This window comes from Ischnura elegans, chromosome 12 (assembly GCF_921293095.1).
Source record: "Ischnura elegans chromosome 12, ioIscEleg1.1, whole genome shotgun sequence".
NCBI lineage: Eukaryota > Metazoa > Arthropoda > Insecta > Odonata > Coenagrionidae > Ischnura > Ischnura elegans.
Window position 1 is genome coordinate 54,325,016 of NC_060257.1, and position 14,458 is coordinate 54,339,473.

The 14,458-nt window shown below is 37.3% G+C and overlaps 1 protein-coding gene across 1 annotated transcript; it reads left to right on the plus strand.

The window, feature by feature from the left end:
- Positions 1-6,886: 6,886 nt before the first annotated feature.
- On the plus strand, positions 6,887-12,676 carry LOC124169645 (trypsin-1-like). The gene is made up of 7 exons (XM_046548298.1): positions 6,887-6,990; positions 7,918-8,003; positions 9,252-9,340; positions 10,311-10,449; positions 11,117-11,230; positions 12,046-12,180; positions 12,439-12,676. Exons 1-7 carry the CDS (start codon positions 6,945-6,947, stop codon positions 12,583-12,585), a joined length of 756 nt encoding a protein of 251 aa, XP_046404254.1. The 5' UTR covers positions 6,887-6,944; the 3' UTR covers positions 12,586-12,676.
- The last annotated feature ends 1,782 nt before the right edge of the window (positions 12,677-14,458 follow it).

Below are 14,458 nucleotides of genomic sequence, written 5' to 3' on the forward strand. Positions count from 1 at the left end.
CAACTAATAGGGTAGTTACCTTCATCAAATGGAACGAAAGTCATTGATTGCGATTCGTTACCCACCATTACTGTATTCATAATATAAAAATTATTTCGTTTTAGAAATACCGGTTTAGACGAATGGCAATGGTCCATTTTTATCCTTATTTGAAAAGGGGCCAGATTGGCGCCCATACGATGCCACTCCACGTGACGTCACAGGGACCTAGTTTCTATACGAGAAGATTGGAGTTATACATTGTCTGAGATTACCAACGCATGCACGACGCGCAGAGCTCAGGGAAACATGTCTTGACAATCACTTATTAAAACTGGCTAAGGTCGGAAAGTTTTCTTCATTCGATAAGGTATTAATAATCCTTATTTAAGCCATGCGCTACCAGGCAGCAGGGTACTCAGCTACCCGCTAGCAGCCTGCGTCGTATCAGCGCAAAGCCTCGCCTCACGGTCACCTCACAGGGCGGCAGCGGGAACCAGAAATACGTCACACGAAGAGATTTCCCGGCATTCATACTTACGCGTCGCGTTTTCGCGCGCTAGAAAATTTTCACTTTTCATTTTATCGCGAAAAATAGATATCGTCATTTAAAAATCTAAAAGCGTGAAATACGTAGGTACTCCAGGAGTAATAATCTTTCGATTCAGGCAATAAAAAAATAATAGGAAACCACCCTATTATCTTAATCATTACCTATTTCGGGTCTTAGATAAATACTACATTTATTCCATACTGATACCGATTGCATAACAGTATTCGGCATGACTATTTACCGGAGTTTGAACCTCACCAGTTATGCATTTACTACGTCGCTAGGATCTTATATCACATTATAACTTATTAGAACTTGGAACCCTACCTCGGTATTACATTCATATAATTTATGATTCTCATAATTGACATTTTACTCCTTCCCTTATAACACTGGTCGGCAAAATGAATTTTTTTTTCGCTCCCACGAACGAAAATAGGTGATTCCTATAGGTTTCGAGCTTCTGAGTTCGAATCCGTCACCCGTTTTTCCCCAGGAGGTACCAGTTTGCAGGGAGGAGGGTGGAGGATGTTTCAATATCTCCGCAAAGACTATTCTCCATCCATTATAATTTTCACGTTATAATTAAAAATCAATATAAATTCTGCAAATGAAATTACATAAAAAGTTTAAGTTAAAACCTTATGTGTCACTTGGTGTTCCTACTCCTCTTGTAATTACAACAAGGTGTCTCGCATGACACATTCCAACAAAAGTCTGCCAACATATTCACTCTCCATTTACCACTGTATCGCCTCTCCATGGTTGCTATTTGCAGGTGAAACCTTTCTCCGTGTTCGTCAGAGACCTCCCCCAAGCTGTACATTTCAGGGAAGAAGCCCAGGTGGCAATGCAGGAAGTGTAACTTTAGGGACATATTATATCTCATATGACAAAATGAATGAATTAACCTGTCCACAATATTTTTGAGGTCCCGCCAAAAACGCCTTCTTTCACCTTGGCCTCGCTGAGTCTTAGGAATAGTTTTCAGAGATGATTAAATGCTTCACCATCCCGGTTCAGGGCCTTAACTCAGGGCCTTCATGAGCCCTAATTTGATATGAAGGGGTGGTAAGAATATTTTATCCAGATCCACAAGACGTTCATTAGCCACGTTCATCTCCCCTGGGACCAGTTGCTTCCTTGGTGGCCATTTTGTGATGGTGTACTGATCTTTTGCTCAACAATCCCAGTGACACAGGAAAAAGCAGTGCTTTGTGTAACCTCCTTGTAAACCGGTGAGGATGGCAATAACCTTAAGGTCAGCGCATACAGACCACTGGAACTGTTCGTACTTAATTGCCTACAATATGTTTCGCATGTTCTCGTATGTTTATTTCATATGTGCAGCATGAGCGATAGGGATGGATGGCTTTTCATTGCCATTGTGTAGTAATACTCCCTTGAGACTTTTCGTAGAGGAATCTAGAAATGTACCAAATTAGTCCACCGATTGTAGGATTATATACATAGAGGAAGGTGGCTATTCATGAGAATAAATACTGATTACGATTATACCACAGGAAAAATAAGGAGTATACGGGAAATATTTGGGTTTTGGTAAGGTAAATTGTATTGTAAGTATTTGCTGCTGTGATGCCAATAAAGTTCGCTGCATGTCAACGAAAAATCTAAAATTTCGTCTCGTTTCTGCAGTGGGTTTCTGTTCAAATACAGGAACTTGAGTATATACAGCGTAAATAGTACCTCAGACTTATTTCTGTGCCTAACAAATATTTTTTTTACCTTTTCACGATCATTTGGATCTCAACCTCGGCCGATTAGGGAAAACTATCTTAGTTCCTCATGGTAGGTACCTAAGTAAATACATTAGATAGATTTTCAGCTAGCAATGGATATAATAAATCTTAATGAACAATGAATAAATATTTAAAAACGTTCGTAAAATAATTTTCATTAACCGCACAATTATTTACCTGCCTTATCGCGCCTGTAATAACGCCTTATTTACTCCCGCATCGCGCTGGTGACGAAGCAATCACCGTTTTTCAGAAAATCAGCCGCCATAAGGAAGTCGACCAAAAGTAAACTGAGGCATTTTCCTTTCTTAAATCCCTCTTAAGTCAATTTCTCCTTTTAGGAACTACTACAAAGCTCGACGAAGATTTTTACTTCGATATCTTGCATTCAAGGCTCCACCACTTTACTCTCTTAGCGAAGTGAATGGTGTACCGTGCGATGACGTCAGAAGGCGTTTCAGGTCACGTGACTTCAAGCGATATTCGAGCATTTTTAATTAGCATTTATTGACGTTTGTGGAGTACTAGGAGAGTTTTGGCTTGCATACTTGGACTAGCGAGAAAATTTTCTATTCAAAGAGACTAACTACCATGATGAACAAATTTCATGCATGTTCCCCATTGTTGCAAGTTCTCGGCATGTTCGTTTAATACAATATACGACGTGGTGTGGTGTTAAAATGTGGTGTTACGACACAGCGTAACACCATGATCAACTCGAAACCGTAATATTTCTTTCACGCGAAAATGCCGTGTATGTCTTAGCGCCTTTTTTTATTTGTCTGTCATCTGGACACAAGGGAGCCAACGAATAAGTGCAAGTACATTACGAAACCTTTCCGTCAATAACGCCTAAGTTTTAGTTTATGCAGTGTAGAACGACAATAAATCTTCGCGACCCAAGGGGAGGGGGCACGTTTCCGGGGGTCTTGAGCTAGAGAAAAGAATGATCCTGGGATGTAGCATAGTGATAGTTTTTGGATTAAGATAAAACGGAACAAACACGGAAAACACACATTAAATACCAAAAATACTTCTGTCAAAAATTTTTCAATTGATTATGGAAACAGCACCCTGCCAAAAAAAAACCTTAAGCGCAGGAACTTTCTCAATGAGATATTAGTAATCAACATCTCAAAATCTATCCGGTACACCCTTTCACCCTCGTGGGAGGATTCTAATGCCGACCGGTGTAATTAATCGTGCATTGGGAAGCATTATTATTAACATTAAAGGCCTGTTTAAACGGTACATTAACACGTACGGGTTAATGACTAAATGTATGAACGCGAGAATGTACGCCAAAATGCACCGTGTAACCACCACACTTGTGCGAATGCATGCACAGAAAATAGAACCTGTTTTAATTTGGTTCATGCATTCGTACATGTTCCGATCCGTTCCACAAAAATCATTCATGCAAACATACATTAACTCGTAAGCGTTAATCATTCGTGTAAACAGGCCATAAGAGTCACGGTGCTTATCCGGCACGTAAAACATAATATTGATGACCTGGAACGCAAAATTGCACTCAAGCTGCAGATTGAAAAAGATGCGCTTGCTAATTCTATAAAACATAACAATTATCTTATCATTGCGGGGTTCCCAAGTTTTAATCTCTCCAATGTCTCGCTGAAAGGGGTAACTCAAGGGATTCCCATTCGGTAATCAAGATATCAGTACGTACACAAACAATGTTTAATATTAAAAGTGTGTTTATTCGAAAATAAATCGCTAAAACCTACAATAAATCGGCGGCTAAGGTCGGAAAACCAATGATTACATCACGGGGAATTCTAAATTAAGACATTTACGCGACGAAATTTATCAATTACGTGCAACCCTTGAGGCACGCGGAATATTTTCGGCAAGAGGTGATTTTAAAAAATATTGGACGCTTTGATATGGCGTTAAAAAGGTTTACATTTTTATTTTTACATTAAGAAGCGTTATATTGACATAAATACCAGTAATTCCAAAAATGGAAAGCCTGAATGTGAAAGCTATGTTTACTGATCTCAAGTCGTGATTTAATAATTTGTTGCATTTTTTTAGTAGTTTTTATCCATCATTTTCAAATCAGCCACATTTTTAGTACATGATTTGAATTCTCTGCTAGCCATATGCCAAAGAGAGACCATATTTGCTAAGATAAAACACATGTATTTAACATTATGAAACGTCGAAGAAGTCACCAGATGCTGAGGTCCAATGCTAGTAGGTATGATAGATTTTTATGGTTAAGGAAAAGGCCATCGCCGAATTAAGACACAAAGATCCGTGAATATTCCACGAGATACACACGAAATTTGATATGATCATTACATGACTTCTTCGCAATACTTTATACAAGTACTAGTCTTATTCTAAGTCCCAGTTGGGGTACATTCTAAGAGTAATTTTTCACTAAACTATCGAATTAGCTTCATAGCAGCTATGGGCTGAGAGCCACAATGAACGCAAGTATCATCGGGAAAATTCCATCAAGAAAGAAGTTCCAAAATACGAGGGTCAATGCCGTGCCGTGAATTTTTTTAATCTTCCCACATAGTTAATGCAAAAACAACAATTATTCCGTCAGTAAACATCTCTTAATACACAATTCTGTAAAATGTTGATCTAGTTCCGTCGTTTAGTTTGCGTTTGACCGACACTGAAAGCAGATAACCAAGTGAATTTTAACAATAACGGTAAAAATTGAATTTCGCGTACTAACTAAACATTTTTTTAGAAAAATAACTGCGCTGAAACCAAGGAAAGACTTTTCAAATACTAGGGAAACTCTGCACCATCAATTTTAATGCTGAAGAAGTGGTTCACTATATTCCATTTTGGTAGTACCAGTGACGTCGAACTTTCAGGACGCCCGAAAGAGGTCGTCACGCTAGAAATCGTGGATGAAATCCATGGAATGATACTGGGAGATCAAACAATGAGTGTCAGAGACGACTGATGATGCAGGCATCTCAAATGAGCGGGTACATCACATTGTAAATGAATATTTGGATATGAAAAAGAAATCCGCGCGACGGGTGCCGCGATTGCTCACACTCGAGCGTTAGCGCAACCATTTTACCGCTTCAAAGCAAAGATTAGCGATTTTAATTTGCAATCCGAGCGAGTTATGCGCCGTTTCTTAATCGTGGATGAAACATGGATCCATCACAACACACCAGAACCAAAGAGCAATTAAGGCTATTGGTTTCTGTGAGTGAACGAGCACCAAAAAAGGCTAAGGTGGTCACTCTGCCGACAGGGTCGCAGTTTTCAGGGATGCCCGCAGCGTCATTCCCATAGAATACCTTGAAAAGGTAAAATGATCACCGGAGAATATTATTCGGAGCTTTTGGGCAGATTTGATAACAATTCGAAGGAAAAAGGACCGTATTTGAAGAAGCAAAAATTTATGCTTTATCAAGATAAACAAAAAAATGTCTTGCCGGCAAAATTTATTATATTCAAAAAGTCACGGACTTATCAAACCACACTCGTAAATCCTAAACAATAGATACTTTCAAATTATGGACTGGTTCCCCTTCTTGAACGTAAGTTAGTTTAAGTAAGATAGCTGCCTAAGGCTGAGGCCAAAATTGAAAACGCACCTTCATGGTCGTTATGAGAAATGGAATGAAATTGTTCATTTAATATACATCCAATGCATATTATTTCATAACCCTATTAATATATGAAAGTCACATCCATATTTTGCCTTCAGTATTGCGTTGAGAATTTAAAATTAATTGATATTTGATTATGCCTATTACAAGACACAACATTTAAAAAAAATGTCTATGGCCTTAGTCAGCCAATCAGTCCCAATACGTGATCATGTATTATGTTATTTCATTGGTTGCACGCAAGTGCCAATAAAGGACCTTAAAATCTTTGTATCATTTGCAAATTTATTAGTTTTCAAGATATTAGTAACGTTTTTTACTCAATTTTTGACAGTTTTTGAAACTAAGCAACTCAAAAACTTCCAGCAATGATGAAATCACGTAAATTCGCATTCAATAATACCACCTAATTATCATATATCGAGGGAAATATAACCCTAAGATATTTCTGGATTCACAACATTTACCAAGGCATTTTTATTCGTAATATAATCAACAATTTACATATCGTAGGCGAAAATTCATTTGCTTACACTGTTTTCTAATGGTTACCTAGCCCACAAACATTTACAGTAGAACTGTAAGGCATAAACAGACCAAGTAGGTCAACAAACTCGAGAAATCTCATTGAAAGCGACAGCTGATTAAATAAATAAACTAGACATGGTATCAAGTCCACAAATATAGATGCTGAAGATAAGAAAATCCTTCCATTTGAAAGAATGCAACGATGGGGAAGGCCATGATTATGGAAATCCTTATCTATTTCACGGATACTCAAGGTGATATCGCAATGAATTTTCAATATTTTTAGATTTAATAAAAAAAACGACGGGAAACCCATAAACACCGAGGTTTCAGAACGCAAAAATGATACCGCGGATTAAATATAGCTCGCAATATTTATCACTATAACTTGAGGACATGGAAGAAAAAAATTACGCCAATCATCAGGCTCATGATTCCTTTATATAGCTCGCTAGGTTTCATAGATTTTCACAGATCTCTCGAGGGACTCTGACGACAGACAACATGTTCCGCTTCTTGATTCTCTCCTGCTTGGTGGTGTGTGCCCTAGGTAAGTACAGACAGACGTTTGGCCTATTAGAAGGAGATATTTTTAAACAGATATTTCAATCTATGGAATATAAGTATTAATTACTCATTTCGGTAACGAGATCTGCTTCCTGCAAAGTTAGCATAGAAGGCGTAACATGTACTGCATAATATTTGGACAGTACACTCGAAATTAAACCAAAACATTAGGTTCGTATATAATAAATAACGAAAACGGAAAAGTAGTACTAAGAGAACTATTTTAAGAATTAGGTATATTTCATTTCATAAATATAAAATCTCAAAGACAATACCTGATCATACATGTGAGTGAGAATGCAAACATTTATCTATTTTCTTGAATTAAATTCGATTCGGACTGAACATTTCTATTGTACCCAAATCTAAACTGTATTTCTTGACCAAATTTAACAAATTGTTGGATACTAGTGCGAAAAATCCACAGAGGAAAAATCATTCGCCTTGACCGGGATTCGAACCCGGATCCCTCGATTTCCGCTACCGAGGCATCATTCTCCCCTGTGGAAATTTGTGGACTATACTATTTGTGGTATGGACTGCTAGTCGCATCATATGCTCAGCAGTCCATACCACCTTGTCCGGTATAGTCCACAAATTTCCTGGCTAAAGCACTCGGCCGGAAATCGAGGGATCCGGGTTCAAATCCCGGTCAAGGCGAATGATTTTTCCTCTGTGGATTTTTCGCACTATTTGTGCATTGCGGGTGACTCCGTAAAAAGTTATCACTGTGGCTAGTCCCCGTACACTTAAGTGTTGGATACTAGTTGCTTATCAGGCTCAAAACTGCAAATGCATAAATGCAAATAGACAATATAATTGACTCAGCTATTTATACATTACTGCCAATTCATACGCACTCATTTTATTCTCAAACCGAATGATTCCAATATGTTAAATTAATTTTCAGGGCGCGCTCCCAAATTGGTGCGTCCGAGATTCAGTGGAAAAATCGTGGGTGGAGAGACAGCAGACATCGAAGACTACCCATACCAGGTAAGGCATAAGACATAGGGTCGTAGTCCAGAACTACATTCAAGTACTAATCCTGATTAAAACTAGACTCGATTGCTACGGTAGTATAACGAAACCTCACTTGAGTCCCAACTCAAATGAAATTGACAATATACATAAATTTCCATGAGAAATAATTCCCCTGAGACATGTATGCATGTGACTTCCTTTTCCCCCCTAACCATAAAGGACTTTAATAAATGCAAGTCGTAATTTCGTTAGAGAATTTCCTTTTTATGTTGAAATGGCTGGTGTCCTAACACCCCTGCCACACGCCTTTTAGGCGGCTTGCGGGGTATGTAGATGTAGATTACACCGGTAAAAATCCGCAATAACTACACAGAGATGGAAGGTGTGGGATAGGGAAATACCTTCGCCGCTATGAAAGACGACAGGACCCACTATTAATGAAATCATCACTTGATTTACCAACGAAATTGGAATATTTTCTATGAAAGGAAAAATACAAATATCATTTCGTCGAATAAAATGGAGCTTGATAGCTTGGTCAGCGCAATGACCCGGAATGCTAATGGTCTGTGGTTCGGTTCTCGGTCATAGGAATTATTTCTTATTGTAGCAATGTAAATTTCACCACCATTCGATTGGCAGGCTTGAAATAAACCCCATGTAATAACGAAGTTCCAAGATGTCCCAGGATTCACAGTGCACTCTGTCTATGAGGGATAATGTAACCCCTTGCGCTGAAATGACGAATCTACCGCGTTAGAAACTAACGATGTGAAGTCGCTCAATGATAAAAATAAATTAAATTATGAAAATTTTATGACGAGTATACGTTGTGTATCACGTTATCAGATATTCATAATTTTATCGCTATTTAGGAAAACAATACTGATATTTTGATAGTAAAACAATATTAACACATCCATAGTGAACGTAAATGACTCATATCTCATGAAGTAAGACGCATTGGAAGGAATATATGATATTATACGATAAACGAAATCTATGTTCTCGATGTTCTTACGGGACTTCGCGAACAATATGAAGTAAATATTACTGTTCTACGTTGATTACTAAATACAAAATATCATCTAAATAGGTACCTACCATTCCATTTAAAAATAACCACATAATAAATAAATAGAGGATAGGGGCACGCTCTTCAGAAAATAAAATTAAGTGAAAGGAGTTAAAAACGATAAATAATTTCCCTTCTATTGCACGTTGAATTATTTTTAAGCAAGATTAACTTTCACTTTACAGCTGGTCCTTCGCCGTGGCGGATACTTCGAGTGTGGAGCATCTATTGTCAGTGAGACCATGGCCATCACTGCTGCCCACTGTACCGATGGGTGAGTAATATATTTTCATAATTCCAACAAAATAATCTTCCCCACGATTTGCGTGATAACTACAGGAAATACATAAGAGCACAAAGATAAATCCACATTAAAAAATCTCCCTCAAATTTCTCGCACTAGTACCTCCTAATATATTTTTATATTTTGATACATTATAAAGCGTTGATGCATTAACAACCAGAATACTTCCATAAACTTAGAGAATTTATGAGACTGGGGTATAAGTTCCCCTTAACATTAAACTCGACTGACGACGAGGAAACTCGATGTGGAATTTCGTTATTATTCCGCAAAATCAGTTGGCCAATTTCACACGCTTGAATACCCATGATGGCAAAATAAAAATATCGAAAATTTCAGAGTTGAAGCAATACACGTGGACTGTGGAATTGACAACACTTTTTTACAATTTCCCTTCACATTCTAATAATTCGGAACGAATGAAAAATATATATGGTGCCATATCATAGGAGTGTTAGCCTTGCATCAATTTGCCTTAATCTAGCCTATCAATACCATAGTGTCTTAGATGAGGTAAATGTGTTTCTTATTATCTGATATTTGAGAATATATAACAAGCAAAGTAATCCCATTAACAACTAGATACCATCGACTTCTAGAACTTTCAATTCACCACTATACCCCTAAAAAACTACTATAAACTATCTATTCATCAATTCGAATAAAATCTATTCTTAACAAAACATGGTTGGAACAGTGCCTTAGATGGGATAGATATTTTACTTATTATTTCTCATTTCAAAACGAATAAAAACATGCAGCGTTACCCCTGCTATAACTGGTAACCATCAACAATAAATTTAAATCACCACTACACTCCTAAATTATCACAATCACCTATCCCTTCACAGTAATACGATTTGGTAGTAATCTAAAACGGCCAAGAGAAATGACATGTTTTATCCTTTTATAAATAAATGCCTCGTCTTCCAACATTCAGGGCCTCTGCTGACGAACTCTCCGTGAGGGCCGGAAGCTCCGAAGTAAACTCTGGAGGAAGCATCCACCAGGTCACTAAGATCCACCAACACCCTGGATTCGATATCGGCGTTCTTGATGGAGACATTTCGATCCTGGAGGTAAATATAGCAGCACTGAACTTATTGGTCAAAAATATAAGCTCAAGATTCTTCTTTCCACGATTTTCAAATATATTATGGCCAAATGCGTCTATTTTTTCGTTCGAAAATATAGCCGCTCCAGTTCGAAAAATTGGAGGTGCATAATTCGACGCCTTACAGCTGAACGTTTTTTTACTGATAACAAATACATGGAAAAAAACACAAAATTTAATCGAAAATGAAAGCATAAATTTTTAAACGTTAAGTATGTTGTATAAGGAAATATTTTCTGTACCTGACGGTTAAGAGAATGGTTAAAAACATAGACTAGAATGGTGATTATTTATTATAACTAGAGAGGACAACTACACCGAATGGAAAACTATAATATTTCTTTATTTAACTGCATTCATCCAAAGAAAACTGTGCACAAATTCAATGAATGAGTATTCCACATCAGGCTACGTAAAAATACCAATGCTACCTAATAGTCTCACCATCTAATTATTTATAAAAAAACAGTCACGCGTGGTTCGATATTAAAGGAAATTATTAAGACTGATTGCAAAACGGAATAGATCTCGAATGACTTTTTCGATTAATGTAAACTTCTAGAGAAAAAATTCGGATTATTAAAAGTTGTAATTATTAGGAAATTACACCATTAGAATCATTCCTTTTCCAGGTGAACCCACCATTCCAGTTCGGCACAGGAGTACAACCCATTGCTCTTCCAGCCAGCGACATGGACGTGGCTGTTGGATCAAACGCCGATGTTTCTGGATGGGGAACAACCACGGTAAGAATATGACACTTAACAATACTGAAGAAATTGCGATCACGTAACACACCTCCTATTTATGCGGAAAAACAAAACTTTTTTTAGATAATTGGAATGACTTTCATCATAATGATCATGAACATTCGTCTCATAGCAAAATCATTTTATCCTAATAACTTACTGAACAGGGGCCTTATTCACGAAGGCCTCGATTTTATCTAATACGGGTGATAATTCTGAATACCACGCATCATTTTCTTATATTAGAAAAAATGTGCGTCGATACTAGTTTATAATAACTACCCCAATTACTATATATTTGAAACAATTAACCATTTACCCCAAATCTATGAAAATGTGTTTCAATTGGTTTCCCTAATCATTGAATATCAACGAAAAACATTCCAACTTACTTCTCTTTTCGGAATCCAATTGAAATTTGAGCGAGAAGTCTTGGGAAAAAGAAGAGCATTTCATTTTTCTTTTTTTTCATCATAATGATCATGAACGAATCGCCTCGTAGACAACCATTTTGCCCTAATAAATTACTGAACACTTCACTGGACCACTCTCATTATAACATGAAGTACCGAATGAAAAACGTAAATAACAAGTTGCTAAAAATCAAGAAAAAATTACCAAGTATCTCTACATATAATTCCAACTAGCTTTTTCATGATAATTTTTTTTTTGGAAAGAGTAAACCTCTTATGATTAGAATCGTCTATATTCCTGTCCCTATAGTGAAATTAATTCTCCCCACGGTAAAGTTCTTGAAACTTGTTACGGAATACAAGCCTAATCTGGTCCACTATCTTCACTTGTTTACCCAGGAGGGAGGAAGCCTACCCGATCATCTCAGACATGTAATCGTCGCAGTTGTTGATCAGAAGGAGTGTAACCAGGCCTATGGATCCATCACAGACAACATGATCTGCGCTGGTGCTCCAGGAAAGGACTCCTGCCAGGTAATTAGAATTTCATTCAACCAAATAATGAGCGCCGACTACGTTATTAAAACTTAGGTACAAGTATTCGACAATTTTTTCCGATTTCTGGAAGAACTCGTCTGTCAAGCGGAAAGCTGTGCGAAACACCAACAGATATAACCCTAAACCGCCATGTTCTTGGGCCTCATTTATTGGTCCCAGTCCCCTTGGTTTGAATCATGGGTAACTGCCACCTTGTCTTCGTCTCTAATTCTCTACCTTCTTGTCTGTCTACAGGGAGACTCTGGAGGCCCACTTGTTGAAGACGGAAAACTCGTCGGAATCGTCTCCTTCGGTTACGGCTGTGCTGAGCCCGGATACCCAGGCGTCTACACCAGGGTGACTGCTCTCCGTGACTGGATCAAGCAGGAAGTCGGCCTGTAGAAACGTCGACACATCAAATTCTGTGATCATTTAATCTCATCTGTGTACACTTGTTCGCTAAATAAATATTATCATTATTATTTCCTTTTAATATCTGGTTTTATTGCAAATATACCCTTCCTTACTAGTACCCTCAATTCGTCTTCGTCTTCCAGGCTTCCAGAGAAAATTTTCAAATTGAACAACAAAATTTCCAACGTTTATTTTTAAGCTAATTGGCATATTAACTAGCAGCTTACGGATGGCGAGAACTCTAGTCATTTTCCTCCCGAGAATTCAAACGAATGACAAAGTTTCTCATAATTTATGCGCGTCAACTTCAACAACTTTAAAGCATACTATTGCTATTTGGGAGCACATTTTCAGTTCTGTTCACAACTCATTAAGAAAGGATTTATCGCAGTATTTCGTTGGTTAAAATTATATTTTAAAGATAAGCTTTTTAACAATGTTTAAACGAAATGAATTTCAATAAATTTGGAACATATTTTAAACGTCCAAATCTTTTACCAGGTACGCCATTCCTCTAAATTTAAATACTCCCGTACGTAATGTGCGAAAACAATTAGGCACAAATTTTCGTTCCTACGCCAGTATTACATAATTGAATGTATCGTATTGGAGATGTAGATAGGTTTTGAGGTAGTAAATAAACAAATTGCACATCGACATTATACCCCAAAAGGTGCCTCAATTGGCGTGGTGCTAGGACATTATCTGATGACCCGAATTAGCGTACGTAGTATATTAAAAGTCTCGGGTTTTCTTCAGAATAAGGTCATGATTATTTTCCATTAAAGAAAGTACATCATAGAGACCATCTTAGGTTCGACCGAGTCAATCATTGATAATTTTCGAATAGGATGACTTAATAACAAGGCCCTATTTTCCATTTACTGACAATGAATTCAAAAAATTACCGACGGGAAAAAACGTAAGATTTCAGCCACCTCTCGACTTACCCTCCCACAATTACTAAAATTAGCATACACATACTTCTCTTCGTTGTTAAACTTCCCTTTTCTTCGGTGAATATCAATATTCCGTTCGAAACTTTACAAAGTACCAGCCCACCAGTTATTTCACTGATATATGTCAGAACGAAATGCATGTTTAATTAGGTTCCGAAGCAACATAAATGTGTACCACGATTAAACAAACTAAAATGAAAATTGACACACGAAAATTCACATATTGCTATTCTTCTGACTATTTCATTTCACTTCGTCCATCGCTGTTTACTCGGCTTCTAAGGACGCAAAACTCTTTCATCGGTTAAATCTATTGCTTTCAGAGTTCAATGATGATCAATGAGAAATTTTCTGAGCGATAAATATTAAAAGCGAATATTTTTCGTGGGAAATCATAATAAAACGTAGAGATATCTGGATCAAGTCTCGTAATAGTTTTCGCCATATTGGTAGAGTTCGAAAAGAATATAGGTAATGAATATTAGAGGTGTATCATGATAGAAAAGAATTAGGAATTAACGATCTCGAAATATTACAACATATGCATTGGTGTGTTTCATGTCCATAAACAAACTCTAGAAGGGATAAGAGACAATGGCTTTAGTCCTATCCGTTACTGCCTTTATTCAACTTAATATTTGCCACTGAATAATTATATAAAAAAGATCGTTTGAGACGACTCTTCGGTTATAAATAAATTAAACATCGCCGTAGAAGGCGTCTACGCCGATTTCTCGTACACCTGTCCTTCGACGATGCCCCATGATGCTGCCGATATTTGTCCCTTCATCTTTTTAAGAGTTTTTAAAATCCCTATAGTCTAACCACTCATGCCATCACTTCCTCATCACTTACTTGGTCTCTTACCTTCCATCAACTAATTATCTTCATCAATACCTAGT

What these genes read in the sequence shown, in the direction of transcription:
- LOC124169645 (XM_046548298.1), top strand. Translation starts at nt 6,945, where the DNA reads ATGTTCCGCTTCTTGATTCTCTCCTGCTTGGTGGTGTGTGCCCTAG. An exon ending in CTTGGTGGTGTGTGCCCTAG is followed by an intron (nt 6,991 to 7,917) that starts GTAAGTACAGAC and finishes ATTAATTTTCAG; the next exon opens with GGCGCGCTCCCAAATTGGTG. An exon ending in CAGGAAAGGACTCCTGCCAG is followed by an intron (nt 12,181 to 12,438) that starts GTAATTAGAATT and finishes GTCTGTCTACAG; the next exon opens with GGAGACTCTGGAGGCCCACT.